This window comes from Anomaloglossus baeobatrachus, chromosome 2 (assembly GCF_048569485.1).
Source record: "Anomaloglossus baeobatrachus isolate aAnoBae1 chromosome 2, aAnoBae1.hap1, whole genome shotgun sequence".
NCBI classification, from domain to species: Eukaryota; Metazoa; Chordata; class Amphibia; order Anura; family Aromobatidae; genus Anomaloglossus; species Anomaloglossus baeobatrachus.
Genome location: NC_134354.1, coordinates 40,511,626 through 40,531,395, shown reverse-complemented (window position 1 = coordinate 40,531,395; position 19,770 = coordinate 40,511,626). Strand labels below are relative to the sequence as shown.

At 44.7% G+C, this 19,770-nt stretch overlaps 1 protein-coding gene across 2 annotated transcripts in view; it reads right to left on the bottom strand.

Annotated features, from left to right (window-relative positions):
- Window positions 1-12,006: 12,006 nt before the first annotated feature.
- The window catches only part of RCAN1 (regulator of calcineurin 1), a 112,628-nt gene continuing 104,864 nt past the window's right edge, over window positions 12,007-19,770 (bottom strand). For both annotated transcript variants that reach the window (XM_075334997.1, XM_075334998.1), the window contains exon 4: window positions 12,007-13,054. In XM_075334997.1, the coding sequence (XP_075191112.1) occupies window positions 12,876-13,054 (179 nt within the window). In that variant the 3' untranslated portion in view covers window positions 12,007-12,875. The remainder of the gene's footprint in view (window positions 13,055-19,770) is intronic.

Sequence of the window (19,770 nt, the reverse complement as noted above, 5' to 3'; positions counted from 1 at the left end):
GTCACAAGAGGTGAGTATTTCTGGTGATCACGGCTGTAACAGAAATGAATGCGCAATCAGACTGCGGATCCTTATAGTCTCTAGGGAAATTAGTAAATTTAAAAAAAAAAAAAAAAGTTTAAAAAAATAAAAAACCCTAAGTTCAAAAAACCCCATTCGCCCCATTGAAAATTAAAGGGTTAAAAAAATATCAAATATACACACATTTGGTATTGCCGAGTTCAGAAATGCCCGATCAAAATATAAAATCAATTAACCTGACTGGTAAACGGCGTAGCAACAAAAAAATTCTAAACGCAAAAATTACGATTTTCTTTTTTGGTCACCACAATAACAGGCGATCAAAATACAGCATCTGTGTAAAAATTGTACCACTAAAAATGCCAGCTCAATACGCAAAAAATAAGCCATCAGTGAGCCATAGGTCCCCAAAAATGAGAACGCTATGGGTCGCGGAAAATGGCGCAAACAGTGTGCCACTTATTTTGGACAAACTTCTGAATTTTTTTAACCCCTTAGGTAAAAGTAAACCTATACATATTTGGTATCTACGAACCCGTACTGACCTAAGGAATTATTCCGCCATATCAGTTTTACCATATAGCGAACACAGTGACTAAAATATCCAAAAAACAATCATGCAAATCGCACTTTTTTTGAGATTTTTCCGCACTTGGAATTTTTTTTTGCAGTTTTCCAGTTCACTATATGGTAAAATGTATGGTTTAATTTAAAAGAACAACTCATCTCGCAAAAAACAAGCCCTCATATGGCAAGATTGACGGAAAAATAAAAAAAAAAAAGTTACAGTTCTTGGAAGAAGGGGAGCAAAAAAAAAAACAAAAACAAAAAAAAAAAAAAAGAAAAAACGAAAAAAAATCGGCCGGGGTTGAAGCTGGTAAAAGTTGTACATACCCTAAAATGGTACCGATAAAACAATAAAAGTTGCAGAACTCCTTGTAAAAATCAAAGTCCCCAAAAGCTCATTTGACCGAAAAATGAAAGGAAAAAAAAAAGCTCTGAAAAAGGAAAAAAGTTGTGAAATATAAAACAAACCACATAAATTCGATGTCACCGTAATTGTTCTGTTCTGGAGAATCATGTTACCCCAGAAAGGAAACCTGTAAAAGCAAAAATCCTGAAAAAAAAACAAACAAAAAAAAAACCATAGGCAGAATTGCATCCTCCTTTTCACTATTTTAGATCACTTGAATTTTTTTTCCCAGGACGTTAATCAGTGGCAGCCTCAAGTGTCATCGATCAATAATGAGAAATGTGATTCATTCCGCTTTTCACAGCAACACTACATCAAGAAATTCCTGGGAGCGAAGATAACAAATATGAGGAGCAGAGATACACCCCATATAAAAATACAGGTCTATATATACGTAATAGAGCATCATAAAGCATTACTGACCCATTACTAGTGCAATGTCTCCCCCATGTGGATAAAATACAAACTGCAGGACTGATACATTGAAAAGGGGTTGGGGATTTCACCAAAGTTGTCCTTCGGGTCATATGTGAGAGGAGTGTATGTTCCCAAACAGAACATGGATGGAGTGTAAAAGTGTCCCTAAATCCTGGTAGAGATGGAGACCAGTGAATAAGGCAAATCTGCCAAAAGTGACTGCAGGTGATAACTTTATAAGGAGGCAGCTCACTCCATTATTTAAAAATTTAAACAGACAGAAAATGGTATAGAATAAAAAATAAATAATTCTACTTATTTTTATTAATATATATATATATATATATATATATACACACACACACACAAACACACTCTACAGACCAAAAGTTTGGATACACCTCATTCAAAGAGTTTTCTTTATTTTCACGACTCTGAAAATTGTAGATTCACATTGAAGGCATCAACACTATGAATTATCACATGTGGAATGAAATACTTAACAAACAAGTGTGAAACAACTGAAAATATGTCTTATATTCTAGGTTCTTCAAAGTTGCCACCTTTTGCTTTGATTACTGCTTTGCACACTCTTGGCTTTCTCTTGATGAGCTTCAAGAGGTAGTCACCGGAAATGGTTTTCCAACAGTCTTGAAGGAGTTCCCAGAGATGCTTAGCACTTGTTGGCCCTTTTGCCTTCACTCTGTGGTCCAGCTCACCCCAAACCATCTCGATTGGGTTCAGGTCTGGTGACTGTGGAGGCCAGGTCATCTGGCGTAGCACCCCATCACTCTCCTTCTTAGTCAAATAGCCCTTACACATCCTGGAGGTGTGTTTGGGGTCATTGTCCTGTTGAAAAATAAATGATGGTCCAACTAAATGCAAACCGGATGGAATAGCATGCTGCTGCAAGATGCTGTGGTAGCCATGATGGTTCAGTATGCCTTCAATTTTGAATAAACCCCAATCTCAAATTTGGACTCATCAGACCAAAGCACACATTTCCACTGGCTAATGTCCATTCCTTGTGTTCTTTAGCCCAAGTCTCTTCTGCTTGTTGCCTGTCCTTAGCAGTGGTTTCCTAGCAGCTATTTTACCATGAAGGCTGCTGCACAAAGTCTCCTCTTAACAGCTGTTCTAGAGAGGAGAAGGTGTGTCCAAACTTTTGGTCTGTACTATATTATATATATATTCCACTTTCAAATGTCCTGTAGCTGCAGTGCTGCTATTTCAGGGATCCCATCTTTTTTTTTTCTTCCATCAGCTCTAGTTAATGAGATGTGATCTACCCTATGTATATGCATACATACACTGTGTGCAGAATTATTAGGCAAGTTGTATTTTAGAGCATTTTTTTTTTATTATCGATCAACAACTATGTTCTCAGTCAACCCAAAAGACTGAAATATCAAAGCTTAATATTTTTGGCAGTTGGAGTGTGTTTTTTTTTAGATTTGGCCATCTTAGGAGGATATCTGTTTTTGCAGGTAAGTATTAGGCTGTGCCCACGGGACTCTGTATCTGTGGATTTTTCTGCATCAAAATCCGCAGCATTCCCCCGGAATCCGCACCTTTTCATAGCTGCGGATTTGATGCGGATTTTGCGATTTTTTTTTAATTCAATTGAATAGGCAAAATCTGCACGAAAATCCGCAACAATAATTGACATGCTGCAGATTTTTCCGCACGATTTCCGCTGCGGAAATATCTACAGCGTGGGCACAGCATTTCCCAAATGCCATAGAAATGGCTGGGGAGTAGCTGTGCTGCAGATTTCTGGAAAATCCGCGGCTTTTCCGCGAGAAATCCGCGGCAAAATCCGCGCATCTTCCGCAGCGTGGGCACATAGCCTTACTGTGCCGAATTAGGCAGCTTAATAAAAACCAAATATATTTCCATCTCACTTGTTTATTTTCCCCAGGTAAACCAATATAACTGCACAAAATTTAGAAATAAACATTTCTGACATGCAAAAACAAAACCCAAAAAAATAGTGACCAGTATAGCCACCTTTCTTTATGATGACACTCAACAGCCTACCATCCATAGATTCTGTCATTGCTTGATCTGTTTACGATCAACATTGCGTGCAGCAGCCTCCACAGCCTCCAGACACTGTTCCGAGAGGTGTACTGTTTTTCCTCCCGGTAGAGCTTACATTTTATGAGGCACCACAGGTTCTCTATGGGGTTCAGATCAGGTGAACAAGGGGGTCATGTGATTACTTTTTCATCTTTTAGACCTTTACTGGCCAGCCACGCTGTGGAGTAGTTGGATGCATGTGATGGAGCATTGTCCTGCATGAAAATCATGTTTTTCTTGAACGATACCGACTTCTTCCTGTACCACTGCTTGAAGAAGTTGTCTTCCAGAAACTGGCAGTAGGTCTGGGAGTTGAGCTTCTCTCCATCCTCAACCCGAAAAGGTCCCACAAGTTCATCTTTGATGATACCAGCCCATACCAGTCCCCACCTCCACCTTGCTGGCGTCTGAGTCGAAGTGGAGCTCTCTGCCCTTTACTGATCCAGCCTCTGGCCCATCCATCTGGCCCATCAAGAGTCACTCTCATTTCATCAGTCCATAAAACCTTCGAAAAATCAGTCTTAAGATATTTCTTGGACGTTTTATCTTCGGTTTCTTGTTCAGAGGTGGTCATTTTTCAGCCTTCCTTACCTTGGCCATGTCCCTGAGTATGGCACACCTTGTGCTTTTTGATACTCCAGTAACGTTGCAGCTCTGAAATATGGCCAAACTGGTGGCAAATGGCATCTTGATGCTTGATTGTTCGGTGATCACACTTCAAGTTTGTCAATTTCAAGAGTTTTGCATCCCTCTGCAAGACATCTCACAATTTTGGACTTTTCAGAGCCTGTCAACTCTCTCTTCTGACCCATTTTGACAAAGGAAAGGAAGTTGCCTAATAATTAAGCACACCTTATATAGGGTGTTGTCATTACACCACACCCCTCCTCATTACAGAGATGCACATCACCTGATTTACTTAATTGGTAGTTGGCTCTCAGCCTATACAGCTTGGAGTAGGACGACATGTATAAAGAGTATCATGTGATCAAAATACTCATTTGCCTAATAATTCTGCACACAGTGTAGAACACTAGGACTGACGTCTACTAAACATCATTATTTTTGCCTTCTTGGTATTAACCCCTTCACCCCCGGGCAATTTTCCGGTTTTCATTTTCCTTTTTCCCTCCCCATCTTCCGAGAGCCGTAACTTTTTTTTTTTATTTTTCCATCAATATTGGTGTATGAGGGCTCGTTTTTTGGCAGGACGAGTTATACTGTTAGTTTCCAAAATGTTTTATTGATTTTTTTTCTTTTTAATTTACAACATAAAATATAACATGTACTTTTGAATGAAACCATTAGTTTTCCTATATAGTGTACTGGAAAACAAAATTAAAAAAAAAAATCAAAGCGTGGCGAAATTGCACTAATGTTTTTGGGATGTTTTATTCACTGTATTCACTATATGATAAAACGAATGTGTTAGTATGACTCTTCAGGTCGGTACGAGTTCGTAGATACCAAATATGTATACCTTTACTTCTATGTAAGGGGTTGAAAAAAATTCAGTAGTTTGTCCACAAAAATTGCGCTTTTGTCGCCATTTTCCGAGACACGTAGAGTTCTTTTTCCGGATCTGGGCCTCAGTGACTGCTTATTTTCTGTGTTTTGAACTGACGTTTTTAACGGTACCATTTTTTGTGTAGATGTAATGATCAACTGTTATTGCATTTTAAAAAAATCGGGGCAACCAAGAAACGTAATTTTGGCATTTGGAATTTATTTCTTGCCACGCCGTGCACCGATCAGATTCATTCATCTTATAGTTTGATAGATAGGGTATTTCTGAAGCGGCAATACCAAATATGTGTATGTTTTTTTTCTTACTTTTACTTTCAATGAGTAGACTGGGGGGTGATTTGAACTTAAGTTTTTTTTCTTTTTTCATATTTTCAAAAACGTTTTTTTTTGTTTTGTTTTTTTACATTTTTTTTAATTTATTTTACTAGTCCCCCTAGGAGAGTTTATGGCTGCACTGGCCGATCACCTGTGCATTTCTGCTGATCAGAGCGATGCTGCTTTCCTGTGTTGTCGGCTCTTACAGGAAGTTCCTCATGGCAGAGTCAGGGGTCATCAGCTTACCGCACACTACCATAGCAAAACTAAAGGTGCCCTGTGATTGCATCACAGGGCTGCTGATGGCAGTAGGGAACATCATGATCCCCACCACGGCCATTTAAATCGTGCAATCAGTATTTCACAGCGCGATCGAAGGGGTTAACTGGTGCAGGTGGATCTCTGATCCACCTGGGCCTGTTAGCCACACATCTCTGCTGTTCAGATCAGCAGAGATGTGTGGGGATTACCAGGGGCAGGGAGATGACCAAGGACGTGCAGGTACGTCTGTGGTCGTAAAGGGGTTAAAGCAAATTCATACATGTAGATTTCTTTATTTATGAAGGATTTACTTCACAGAATAAGGATTAAATTTGCATAAAAACTTGTCATTGATACGGAGACGCTTTAAAAATGTCTTGTGGTAAGCTGCGCCACGGCAAATCACTTTGAATATACCAGCTATAATCCGCCATCGTGGTTATGCCACAGTCCTTGGTGTCTTTCTTCTATAGTTCCTAAATCTTGGTGGAATCATTTACCCTGCTCTTCTGCCACCGGGGTTTTCTGTGAAATGTGCCAAGTGGCTGTAGAGATAATGCCCCTTGATATTCACTGTACAGGCAAGGTGACGAAAAGAAGATAGTATTCTACTAGTTTAGTTTAATTATCGGCTTTATAGTTCCCAAGAAAATGCTGTACAACCATAGTGAAAGAAGACCATCCATCTGTCTGTCTCATGCACAACCAAAGTGAAAGACCATCCGTCTGTCTGTCTGTCTCATGCACAACCAAAGTGAAAGACCATCCGTCTGTCTGTCTGTGTCATGCACAACCAAAGTGAAAGACCATCCGTCTGTCTGTCTGTCTCATGCACAACCAAAGTGAAAGACCATGCGTCTGCCTCATGTACAACCATAGTGAAAAAAGACCATGCTGTACAACCACAGTGTAAGAAGATCATGCGTCTGTCTCATATACAACCATAGTGTAAGACCATGTGTCTGCCTCATGTACAACCATAGTGAAAGAAGACCATGCTCTACAACCATAGCGAACAAAAGACCATGAGTCTGCCTCATGTACAACAATAGTGAAAGACGACCATGCTCTACAACCACAGCGAAAAAAAGATCATGCGTCTGCTTCATGTACAACCATAGTGAAAGACACGTGTCTGCCTCATGTACATAGTGAAAGAAGACCATGCATCTGCCTCATGTACAACCATAGTGAGACCATGCGTCTGCCTCATGTACAACCATAGTGGGAAAAAAAGACCATGCTGTACAACCATAGTGAAAGAAGCTCATGTGTCTGCCTCATGTACATAGTGAAAGGCCATGCATCTGCCTCATGTACAACTACAGTGAAATAAGACCATGCATCTGCCTCATGTACAACCATAGTAAAAGAAGACCATGCATCTGCCTCATGTACAACCATAGTGAAAGAAGACCTTGCGTCTGCCTCATGTACAATCATAGTGAAAGAAGACCTTGCGTCTGCCTCATGTACAATCATAGTGAAAGAAGACCATGCGTCTGCCTCATGTACAATCATAGTGAAAGAAGACCATGTGTCTGCCTCATGTACAATCATAGTGAAAGAAGACCATGTGTCTGCCTCATGTACAATCATAGTGAAAGAAGACCATGTGTCTGCCTCATGTACAATCATAGTGAAAGAAGACCTTGCGTCTGCCTCATGTACAATCATAGTGAAAGAAGACCTTGCGTCTGCCTCATGTACAATCATAGTGAAAGAAGACCATGCGTCTGCCTCATGTACAATCATAGTGAAAGAAGACCATGTGTCTGCCTCATGTACAATCATAGTGAAAGAAGACCTTGCGTCTGCCTCATGTACAATCATAGTGAAAGAAGACCATGTGTCTGCCTCATGTACAATCATAGTGAAAGTAGACCATGCGTCTGCCTCATGTACAATCATAGTAAAAGAAGACCATGCGTCTGCCTCATGTACAACCATAGTGAAAGAAGACCATGCGTCTGCCTCATGTACAATCATAGTGAAAGTAGACCATGCGTCTGCCTCATGTACAATCATAGTGAAAGAAGACCATGTGTCTGTCTCAGCATTGTTCAATGAATCTTTGTAATGTTGATCTTTCATGAGTCCTCAGATTTGAAGACTATCAATAATATCCGCCTTTAGCTCCTCCATGGTTAGCGCTGGAAATATTCTGCAGATGAAGTTGAAGCATCTTTCCTCTGTTTAGAGCCTTTACAAACAACGTCATTAAATCTAATTTGTGATACAGTGGTGGTAAAATTATCTTATTCATGTCAACCAATGGTTCTGCCATTACATCCTTTAGACCGGGATTATGTGCGATCCTCGCATGACACTCGGCTCACGCTGGCACAGCGGAGCAGTCATGCAAGGGTCATTGCGACTGTGGTCCGATCGAGCGATCAGACCACAGCTGCGGGGGGCGGGCCGGCTCTGCGGAGGGGAGGGATTTATCTCCCTCTCTCCTCAGTAGCCGGCTACTGGGATTCTCGCGCTGCTCTCGTGTTACACCGTGTAGCGCGAGAGCAATGCAATGTTTCTCTCGCCCCATAGACTTGCATGGGTGCGAGTTGAACAGGATCGAGTTCCACTCGTAGCATGCTGCGACTTTTTTCTCGGTCCGATTAGGGCTGAGAAAATAATCCCTCATGGGAGCGGTCACATAGAGTAATATTGGTCCGAGTGGAATGCGATTTTTTTATTGCATTCCACTTGCACCGTTTTTCTCGCCGTGTGTCCTAGACCTTACTCCTACTCCCGCGTGTTCTCTCAGAGGCCGCTGATTTCTCATCTAGTGCTCATTTTATTTTTTATCCACTATCCCAGAGACAGACAAAACAGGGACACTCACTTATTGTCCCCACTCTGCTGCCCCAGGAGAAGTCACCATCTTTATAGCCACACAGATTGGTCACTGGTGACAGTGGTAGGATATCTTCTGTAGGAACAGAGCAATTGGGTTTTGCTCTTCAGTTGTCTAAGTTGAGAAACCAATTGGGATTCATCCATATTTGTTTCCATTATGTAAAAGTGGACGCTGTATATACTTAAACATCAAGTCTAATACCTGAGGCCCCCCAAAAAAGTTTGGTCATTGTCTGCCTTCACTAGTTACCAGTACTGAGCTCCCAAGCATGGTAGTGCCCGCTCATCACTAGTTACCAGTACTGAGCACCCGAGCATGGTAGTGCCCGCTCATCACTAGTTACCAGTACTGAGCTCCCAAGCATGGTAGTGCCCGCTCATCACTAGTTACGAGTACTGAGCTCCCAAGCATGGTAGTGCCCGCTCATCACTAGTTACGAGTACTGAGCACCTGAGCATGGTAGTGCCCGCTCATCACTAGTTACCAGTACTGAGCACCCGAGCATGGTAGTGCCCGCTCATCACTAGTTACGAGTACTGAGCACCTGAGCATGGTAGTGCCCGCTCATCACTAGTTACCAGTACTGAGCACCCGAGCATGGTAGTGCCCGCTCATCACTAGTTACCAGTACTGAGCTCCCAAGCATGGTAGTGCCCGCTCATCACTAGTTACCAGTACTGAGCACCCGAGCATGGTAGTGCCCGCTCATCACTAGTTACGAGTACTGAGCTCCCGAGCATGGTAGTGCCCGATCATCACTAGTTACCAGTACTGAGCACCCGAGCATGGTAGTGCCCGATCATCACTAGTTACCAGTACTGAGCTCCCGAGCATGGTAGTGCCCGATCATCACTAGTTACCAGTACTGAGCACCCGAGCATGGTAGTGCCCGCTCATCACTAGTTACCAGTACTGAGCCCCTGAGCATGGTAGTGCCCACTCATCACTAGTTACCAGTACTGAGCCCCTGAGCATGGTAGTGCCCACTCATCACTAGTTACCAGTACTGAGCCCCTGAGCATGGTAGTACCCACTCATCACTAGTTACCAGTACTGAGCACCCGAGCATGGTAGTGCCCGCTCATCACTAGTTACAAGTACAGAGCACCCGAGCATGGTAGTGCCCACTCATCACTAGTTACCAGTACTGAGCACCCGAGCATGGTAGTGCCCGCTCATCACTAGTTACGAGTACTGAGCACCCGAGCATGGTAGTGCCCGCTCATCACTAGTTACTAGTACGGAGCACCCGAGCATGGTAGTGCCCGCTCATCACTAGTTACCAGTACTGAGCACCCGAGCATGGTAGTGCCCGCTCATCACTAGTTACTAGTACTGAGCACCCGAGCATGGTAGTGCCCGCTCATCACTAGTTACGAGTACTGAGCACCCGAGCATGGTAGTGCCCGCTCATCACTAGTTACTAGTACGGAGCACCCGAGCATGGTAGTGCCCGCTCATCACTAGTTACCAGTACTGAGCACCCGAGCATGGTAGTGCTCACTCATCACTAGTTACCAGTACTGAGCACCCGAGCATGGTAGTGCTCGCTCATCACTAGTTACGAGTACTGAGCACCCGAGCATGGCAGTGCTCGCTCATCACTAGTTACGAGTACTGAGCACCCGAGCATGGTAGTGCCCGCTCATCACTAGTTACCAGTACTGAGCACCCGAGCATGGTAGTGCCCGCTCATCACTAGTTACCAGTACTGAGCACCCGAGCATGGTAGTGCCCGCTCATCACTAGTTACTAGTACTGAGCACCTGAGCATGGTAGTGCCCGCTCATCACTAGTTACCAGTACTGAGCACCCGAGCATGGTAGTGCCCGCTCATCACTAGTTACCAGTACTGAGCACCCGAGCATGGTAGTGCCCGCTCATCACTAGTTACCAGTACTGAGCACCCGAGCATGGTAGTGTTCGCTCATCACTATTGCTTAACAGGGGTCTTGCCCTGGTGGCCACACTCAGGATCAACCTTTGTATAATTTGTCCCACTGGGTTTTATCATTACTCTAAGGCTGAACAGTGGCCAACTAAAGCTCTATCCTTTAGCCCAGGGGTCTCAAACTTGGCTGGGTGTATGGGCCGCACGTAGAAAAAAAAAAATAATAATTTGGGGGGCCGCATTGATTTTATCGGTACTATATTACCAAATTTATTTTTTTTTCTCTCTACACCTTTGGATCACTGTTTTCTAATATTTTTGCTTGTTTATTATAACATACGTGCACTTTTTTCTTTAAATATATAGTGTTTCCACCGCCATTACCATGAGAACGGTGACAGCTATAGGCATAGAAGTGGTGTCTAGGTATAGTAAAGTAGCCATGCGCTATGCAATGAAACCACCCATAGCGCCACCTGGTGGAAAACAACAGTTAGCATTTGTATCTCGAAAGCGGAACGAGATAGAGAAAAAAAAAAAAGTGTTGAAAAAAATTATTGTAAGTAATAGTTTTACAATTAGCATTATATAGTAATTTTGGCCAATATCTTGTAGTAATATTTAGCAATATCCTTGTCCCCATCCTGTAGTAATGTGCCCCCCCCTCCTTGTCCCCTTTTACTAATGTGCCCCATCCTTGTCCCCATCCTGTAGAAATGTACCCCATCCTACATTAATGTGCCCATCCTTGCACCTCTTACTAATGTGCCCATGCAGGACCTCTTCTTGTAACAATGTCCCATTGTACACACACACCCCAAAACCTTCTTCTCACCTGTCCTCGATTCCCTCGGCGTCCTCTTCCCTGCTTCTTGAAGATCACGGCCACTGTCAGCTCTTCATCTAAAATTCAGATGAACATTTTGCAAACGCCGCGCAGAGTCAAGTGCGCTCTGCACTATTAAAATGGCAGCCACAAGCAGGTGACGTCAGACGCATCAGCTGCCTGCCTTTGATTGGCCAGCAGCAGGCATTGTAATAGTGCAGAGAGCGCTTCACTCTGTGCAAGTTCATCTGAAATAAAGCAGCGAGCAGTGACGACTGCAGCCTCTGCATTGGGGAGTATGTGCCTGCGGGCCGCATGTTTGAGACTTTTGCTCTAGCCAATGGGTATGTAATAGCACAGGTAGAAGTGAGGGGGGAGGCTCCTGCTGCAGCCAGGACAGCGAGGAGGAGAAAGAAAATGGCTGGGCTCTGGAGACGCAGAATTCTTTAGATATTTTTCCTTTTTAATGATAAAAACAAAATAAAAATCAAAGAACACATAAGAATCCCACAGATATTTTGCGCGCACATTTTCAGTTTTTAAAGGACTGCAGAACAATTGTATAAGGAGTAGATATCCATAAAAAAAAAAAAAATGTATGTTGCCTTCCGGTCCTCCCCGTCAACTGGACCGGGTGGTGGGGGTTTCACTTCTGCAGCCGGCATCCTCAACGTCTTTGACAGATCTCTAATAACCAATATCTATTGTTAGCCGCCCCCCCCACCCCCCACATACTAATTGTCAGGTGCCTGGTCGGACACCATTATGAATCTGTAAATCAGTTCTGTAGGTCACAGTGGAGAACCCCCCCTAAAATCAGCACACGCAGGAGGTAAGATATTGCATACTTTATCTCATGGTCTTTCCAGGATCACACGGACATCATACACATTCAAAATTAATTCATAAAAAGCTATTAGACTGCGAAGGGTTAAAGTCATTTACGCTGCCGGATATCGGATTGTACGTACGATCAATAGCTAATAAACCAGTAAGGTAGAAAGTCCAAAGTTTTTTTTTTGTTTTTTTTTTTACTTCCGATCTCATGTTTTCCGTGCGACAGAATTGAAGAAGAAAAAAAAAAAACTACCACCGTTGACTTGTTCTGCGAACGTACTCAACAGTCCACCGGGAAAAAGAGAAAAAATATATATATCTAAAACTAAATCTATGATAGAAAAAACAAGTCGGCATCGAGATCACATGCAAAGTAATGATAATAAAGAATGTTAAAAGAACGAAAAAAGTTGTACTCTTCCTCCCGGCTTGCAATGGACGGGTGTGCGCATACCAGCGAATATGTACAAAAGTAGGTAATGGTGCCGCCGCCGCCCGCGCCTCTGCACGCAACGGGCCGACGCGCAACAAAGCCTCACTATTCCATTAATGGAAAACTTCGGAAAAGCAAGAAAAATTTAATAAAAAAAAAAAAAAAAAAAAAAAAGAGGCCTTAAAACCAGTAATCTCCCCCCTTACCAGTTGTTGTATAAGGCCCGGCGGACTCTCCAAGTCCAGTTAAAAAAATAAAACTAAAAAAACAAGCCCAAAAATAAACAACACACCGGTTTGGAAGAGCCGAGTTGCGTACGAGTTCGGCCTCTTCCTCCGCTGCGCCACACGCTGAGTTCTCTCGTACTCAGGTTACAAAGAATTTCATGGAGTGAAATTGACGTCTGTCCTCAAAACGCGTCGGCCGTCCTCTTCAGCTCAGGTGGATGGGCATGTAGTCTGGCCGTCTCGTCTGGATGATTTTTGGTTTGGGTTTGCTCATGCCGTCCTCGTCCTCTTCCACCTCCAGTTCGTTTTCGGGATCGCTTTCGCAGACATGCACGACCACGCTGGGGGTGGTGTCTGTGGCGGCGTGTAGCTCGTACTGCTCTCCTGGGAAGAAAGTGGGGAAATCGCCATTAGTCATCAAGGCGGTAATAATATAATAATATTTATTCATTTATATAGCGCTATTAATTCCACAGTACATTACATATATTGGCAAGTCTGTCCCCATTGGGGCTCACAATCTAGGTTCCCTATGAGTATATTGTTTTTGGAGTGTGGGAGGAAACCGGAGAACCCGGAGGAAACCCACACAAACACGGGGAGAACATACACACTCCTGGCAGATTGTGTCCTTGGTGGGATTTGAACCCAGGACCCCAGCGCTGCAAGACTGCAGTGCTAACCACTGAGCCACCGTACTAATAAAGGGTCACCCTATAGAATAGTCTGAGCCTTTACTGGGGTCCAGGATTCAGCTGCTAGGCAGGCCAATTTTGAAAATCCGTACCTGTCGGACCGGCCATTGACAATCCACTAATCCGGATTATAAAAATCTTCTACCGTTTTGTGTATACAGCTCCTATGCAGACTATAATGAAACAATCTGCAGTCTTATCTGCCTCCTACTTGTTGCTATATTACTCAATATACAGCAGGTGAAAGAAGTATTGAACTTGTCACCAATTTTCTAAGTAATATATTTCTAAAGGTGATATTGACATGAATTTTTTTATCATATCATTTTTCTTTTCTGGCTCTTGGACAACTCTTCTGACAATTCTCTTCACTACTCTGTCTGAAATCTTGCGGAGACCACCGGGATTGGATGGGTTGTTACCAAAATTTGGTGAGAGAGTCATGTCAATAGCACCTTTAGAAATATAGATGTGTATGTATAAATATATATAATTATATATATTATATATATATATATATATATATATATATATATACACACACACATACATATGCATACATCTCTCTACATATAATACATATACACATATATAGATATCTATCTCTATATATCTTTTTATTATATATATATATATATATATATATATATATATATATATATATATATATATATATATATATATATATATATATATATATATATATATATATATATATATATAAATATACAGATATATAGAGATAGATATCTATATATGTGTATATGTAGAGAGATGTATGTACATGTATGTGTGCCTATATATATATATATGCCTTGCGAAAGTATTTGGCCCCCTTGAATCCTTGAACTTTTCAACCTTTTCCCACATTTCAGGCTTCAAACATAAAAAGATAAAAGTTTTATGTTCTGGTGAACAAGTGGACACAATTGTGAAGGTGAATGATATTTCTTGCTTATTTTAAACTTTTGTAAAAAAGAATAAATTGAAAATTGGGGCGTGCAATATTATTCATCCCCTTTACTTTCAGTGCAGCAAACTCACTCCAGAAGTTGATTGAGGATCTCTGAATGATCCAATGTGTCCTAAATGACTGATGATGATAAATATAAGCCCCTGTGTGTAATCAAGTCTCCGTATAAATGCCCCTGCTCTGTGATAGTCTCAGTGTTCTGTTTAAAGCGCAGAGAGCATCATGAAGACCAAGGAACACAACAGGCAGGTCCGTGATACTGTTGTGGAGAAGTTTAAAGCCGGATTTGGCTACAAAAAGATTTCCAAAACTTTAAACATCCCAAGGAGCACTGTGCAAGCGATCATATTGTAATGGAAGGAGTATCATACCACTGCAAATCTACCAAGACCCGGCCGTCCATCCAAACTGTCATCTCAAACAAGGAGAAGACTGATCAGAGATGCAGCCAAGAGGCCCATGATCACTCTGGATGATCTGCAGAGATCTACAGCTGAGAGGGGAGAGTCTGTCCATAGGACAACAATCAGTCGTACACTGCACAAATCTGGCCTTTATGGAAGAGTGGCAAGAAGAAAGCCATTTCTCAAAAATATCCATAAAAAGAGTTGTTTAAAGTTTGCCACAAGCCACCTGGGAGACACCAAACATGTGGAAGAAGGTGCTCTGGTCAGATCAAACCAAAATCGAATTTTTGGGCACAATGCCAAATGATATGTTTGGTGTAAAAGCAACACAGCTCATCACCCAGAACACACCATCCCCACTGTCAAGCATGGTGGTGGCAGCATCATGGTTTGGGCCTGCTTTGCTTCAGCAGGGACAGGGAATATGGTTAAAATTGATGGTAAGATGGATGGAGCCAAACACAGGACAATTCTTGAAGAAAACCTGTTGGAGTCTGCAAAAGACCTGAGACTGGGACGAGATTTGTCTTCCAACAAGACAATGATCCCAAACATAGAGCAAAATCTACAATGGAATGGTTCACAAATAAACGTATCCAGGTGTTAGAATGGCCAAGTCACAGTCCAGACCTGAACCCAATCGAGAATCTGTGGAAAGAGCTGAAAACTGCTGTTCACAAACGCTCTCCACCCAACCTCACTCAGCTCCAGCTGTTTACAAAGGAAGAATGGGCGAGAATTTCAGTCTCTCGATGTGGAAAACTGATAGACACATACCCCAAGAGACTGCAGCTGTAATCGCAGCAAAAGGGGGCGCTACAAAGTATTAACGTAAAGGGGATGAATAATATTGCACGCCCCAATTATCAGTTATTTATTTTTTATAAAAGTTTAAAATAAGCAATAAATTTCATTCTACTTCACAATTGTGTCCACTTGTTGTTGATTCTTCACCAGAACGAAGGGAATTTTGTTACTTACCGTAAATTCCTTTTCTTCTAGCTCCTATTGGGAGACCCAGACGATTGGGGTGTATAGCTACTGCCCCCGGAGGCCACACAAAGCATTACACTAAAAAGTGTAAGGCCCCTCCCCTTCTGGCTATACACCCCCCGTGGGAACACGGGATGCTCAGTTTTAGTGCTAAAGCAAGAAGGAGGAAAGCCAATAACTGGTTTAAACAAATTCACTCCGAGTAACATCGGAGAACTGAAAACCGTTCAACATGAACAACATGTGTACCCGAAAAAACCAAAAATCCCGAAGGACAACAGGGCGGGTGCTGGGTCTCCCAATAGGAGCTAGAAGAAAAGGAATTTACGGTAAGTAACAAAATTCCCTTCTTCTTCGGCGCTCCATTGGGAGACCCAGACGATTGGGACGTCCAAAAGCAGTCCCTGGGTGGGTAAAGAAATACCTCATGTTAGAGCTGCAAAGACGGCCCTCCCCTACGGGGAGGCAACTGCCGCCTGCAGGACTCTTCTACCTAGGCTGGCGTCCGCCGAAGCATAGGTATGCACCTGATAATGTTTGGTGAAAGTGTGCAGACTCGACCAGGTAGCTGCCTGGCACACTTGTTGAGCCGTAGCCTGGTGTCGTAATGCCCAGGACGCACCCACAGCTCTGGTTGAGTGGGCCTTTAGCCCTGAAGGAACCGGAAGCCCAGCAGAACGGTAGGCTTCAAGAATCGGTTCTTTGATCCATCGAGCCAGGGTGGCCTTGGAAGCCTGCGACCCTTTGCGCTTACCAGCGACAAGGACAAAGAGTGCATCGGACCGGCGCAGGGGCGCCGTGCGGGAAATGTAGATTCTGAGTGCTCTCACCAGATCTAACAAATGTAAATCCTTCTCATACCGATGAACTGCATGAGGACAAAAGGACGGCAAGGAGATATCCTGATTAAGATGAAAAGAGGATACCACCTTAGGGAGAAACTCCTGAATGGGGCGCAGCACTACCTTGTCCTGGTGAAACACTAGGAAGGGAGCCTTGGATGACAGCGCTGCTAGTTCAGACACTCTCCGAAGAGATGTGATCGCTACCAGAAAAGCCACTTTCTGTGATAGTCGAGAAAGTGAAACATCTCTCAGAGGCTCGAAGGGCGGCTTCTGGAGGGCAACTAGTACCCTGTTCAGATCCCATGGATCTAACGGCCGCTTGTACGGGGGTACGATATGACAAACCCCCTGCAGGAACGTGCGCACCTTAGAAAGTCGTGCTAGACGCTTCTGAAAAAAGACGGATAGCGCCGAGACTTGCCCTTTAAGGGAGCCGAGCGACAAACCTTTTTCTAACCCAGATTGCAGGAAAGAAAGAAAAGTAGGCAATGCAAATGGCCAGGGGGACACTCCCTGAGCAGAGCACCAGGATAAGAAAATCTTCCACGTTCTGTGGTAGATCTTAGCAGACGTGGGCTTCCTAGCCTGTCTCATGGTGGCAACGACCCCTTGGGATAATCCTGAAGACGCTAGGATCCAGGACTCAATGGCCACACAGTCAGGTTCAGGGCCGCAGAATTCCGATGGAAAAACGGCCCTTGGGACAGTAAGTCTGGTCGGTCTGGTAGTGCCCACGGTTGGCCGACCGTGAGATGCCACAGATCCGGGTACCACGACCTCCTCGGCCAGTCTGGGGCGACGAGTATGACGCGGCTGCAATCGGATCTGATCTTGCGTAGCACTCTGGGCAAGAGTGCCAGAGGTGGAAACACGTAAGGGAGCCGGAACTGCGACCAATCTTGCACCAAGGCGTCTACCGCCAGAGCTCTTTGATCGCGAGACCGCGCCATGAAGGTCGGGACCTTGTTGTTGTGCCGAGACGCCATTAAGTCGACGTCCGGCACCCCCCAGCGGCGACAGATTTCCTGAAACACGTCCGGGTGAAGGGACCACTCCCCTGCGTCCATACCCTGGCGACTGAGGAAGTCTGCTTCCCAGTTTTCCACGCCCGGGATGTGAACCGCGGATATGGTGGATGCTCTGTCCTCCACCCACATCAGAATCCGCCGGACTTCCTGGAAGGCTTGCCGGCTGCGTGTCCCTCCTTGGTGGTTGATGTATGCCACCGCTGTGGAGTTGTCCGACTGAATTCGGATCTGCTTTCCTTCCAGCCACTGCTGGAAGGCTAGTAGGGCCAGATACACTGCCCTGATTTCCAGAACATTGATCTGAAGGGTGGACTCCTGCTGAGTCCACGTCCCCTGAGCCCTGTGGTGGAGAAAAACTGCTCCCCACCCTGACAGACTCGCGTCTGTCGTGACCACTGCCCAGGATGGGGGAAGGAAGGATCTTCCGTGCGATAAAGAGGTGGGAAGAAGCCACCACTGCAAAGAGTCCTTGGTCGTCTGGGAAAGGGAGACTTCCCTGTCCAGGGATGTTGACTTCCCGTCCCATTGGCGGAGAATGTCCCACTGAAGTGGGCGCAGGTGAAACTGCGCAAACGGGACTGCCTCCATTGCTGCCACCATCTTCCCTAGGAAGTGCATGAGGCGCCTTAAGGGGTGCGACTGACCTTGAAGGAGAGACTGCACCCCTGTCTGTAGTGACCGCTGCTTGTCCAGCGGAAGCTTCACTATCGCTGAGAGAGTATGAAACTCCATGCCAAGATACGTTAGTGATTGGGTCGGTGACAGATTGGACTTTGAAAAGTTGATGATCCACCCGAAAGCCTGGAGAGTCTCCAGCGCAACATTCAGGCTGAGTTGGCATGCCTCTTGAGAGGGTGCTTTGACAAGTAGATCGTCCAAGTAAGGGATCACCGAGTGTCCCTGAGAGTGCAAGATCGCTACCACTGCCGCCATGACCTTGGTGAAAACCCGTGGGGCTGTCGCCAGACCAAATGGCAGAGCTACGAATTGAAGATGGTCGTCTCCTATCACGAAACGCAGAAAGCGTTGGTGCTCTGTAGCAATCGGCACGTGGAGATAAGCATCTTTGATGTCTATTGATGCCAGGAAATCTCCTTGAGACATTGAGGCAATGACGGAGCGGAGGGATTCCATCCGGAACCGCCTGGCGTTCACATGCTTGTTGAGCAGTTTTAGGTCCAGAACAGGACGGAATGAGCCGTCCTTTTTTGGCACCACAAAGAGATTGGAGTAAAAACCTTGTCCTTGTTCCTGAAGAGGAACAGGGATCACCACTCCTTCTGCTCTTAGAGAGCCCACCGCCTGCAGAAGGGCATCTGCTCGGTCGGGATGTGGGGAAGTTCTGAAGAACCGAGGCCGAGGACGAGAACTGAACTCTATCCTGTACCCGTGAGACAAAATGTCTGTTACCCACCGGTCCTTGACCTGTGGCAGCCAAATGTCGCAAAAGCGGGAGAGCCTGCCACCGACCGAGGATGCGGAGGGAGGAGGCCGAAAGTCATGAGGCAGCCGGCTTGGAAGCGGTTCCTCCGGTTGCTTTCTTGGGGCGTGAGTGAGCCCGCCAGGAATCTGAGCTCCTTTGCTCCTTCTGAGTCCCTTTGGACGAGGAGAATTGGGGCTTGCCCGAGCCTCGAAAGGACCGAAACCTCGACTGCCACTTCCTCTGTTGAGGTTTGCTTGATCTGGGCTGGGGTAAGGAGGAGTCCTTACCCTTGGACTGTTTAATGATTTCAGCCAGTTGCTCACCAAACAGTCTGTCTCCAGATAGTGGCAAGCTGGTTAAACATTTCTTGGAAGCAGAATCTGCATTCCATTCCTTTAACCACAAGGCTCTGCGCAAAACCACAGAGTTGGCGGACGCCATTGAGGTACGGCTCGTAGAGTCCAGTACCGCATTGATAGCGTAGGTCGCAAACGCAGACATTTGCGTAGTTAAGGACGCCACTTGCGGGACTGCTGGACGTATGATAGAGTCCACCTGCGCCAGACCAGCTGAAATAGCTTGGAGTGCCCACACGGCCGCGAATGCTGGAGCAAACGACGCGCCGATAGCTTCGTAGACAGATTTTAACCAAAGGTCCATCTGTCTGTCAGTGGCATCTTTAAGTGAAGCCCCGTCTTCCACTGCAACTATGGATCTAGCCGCAAGCCTGGAGATT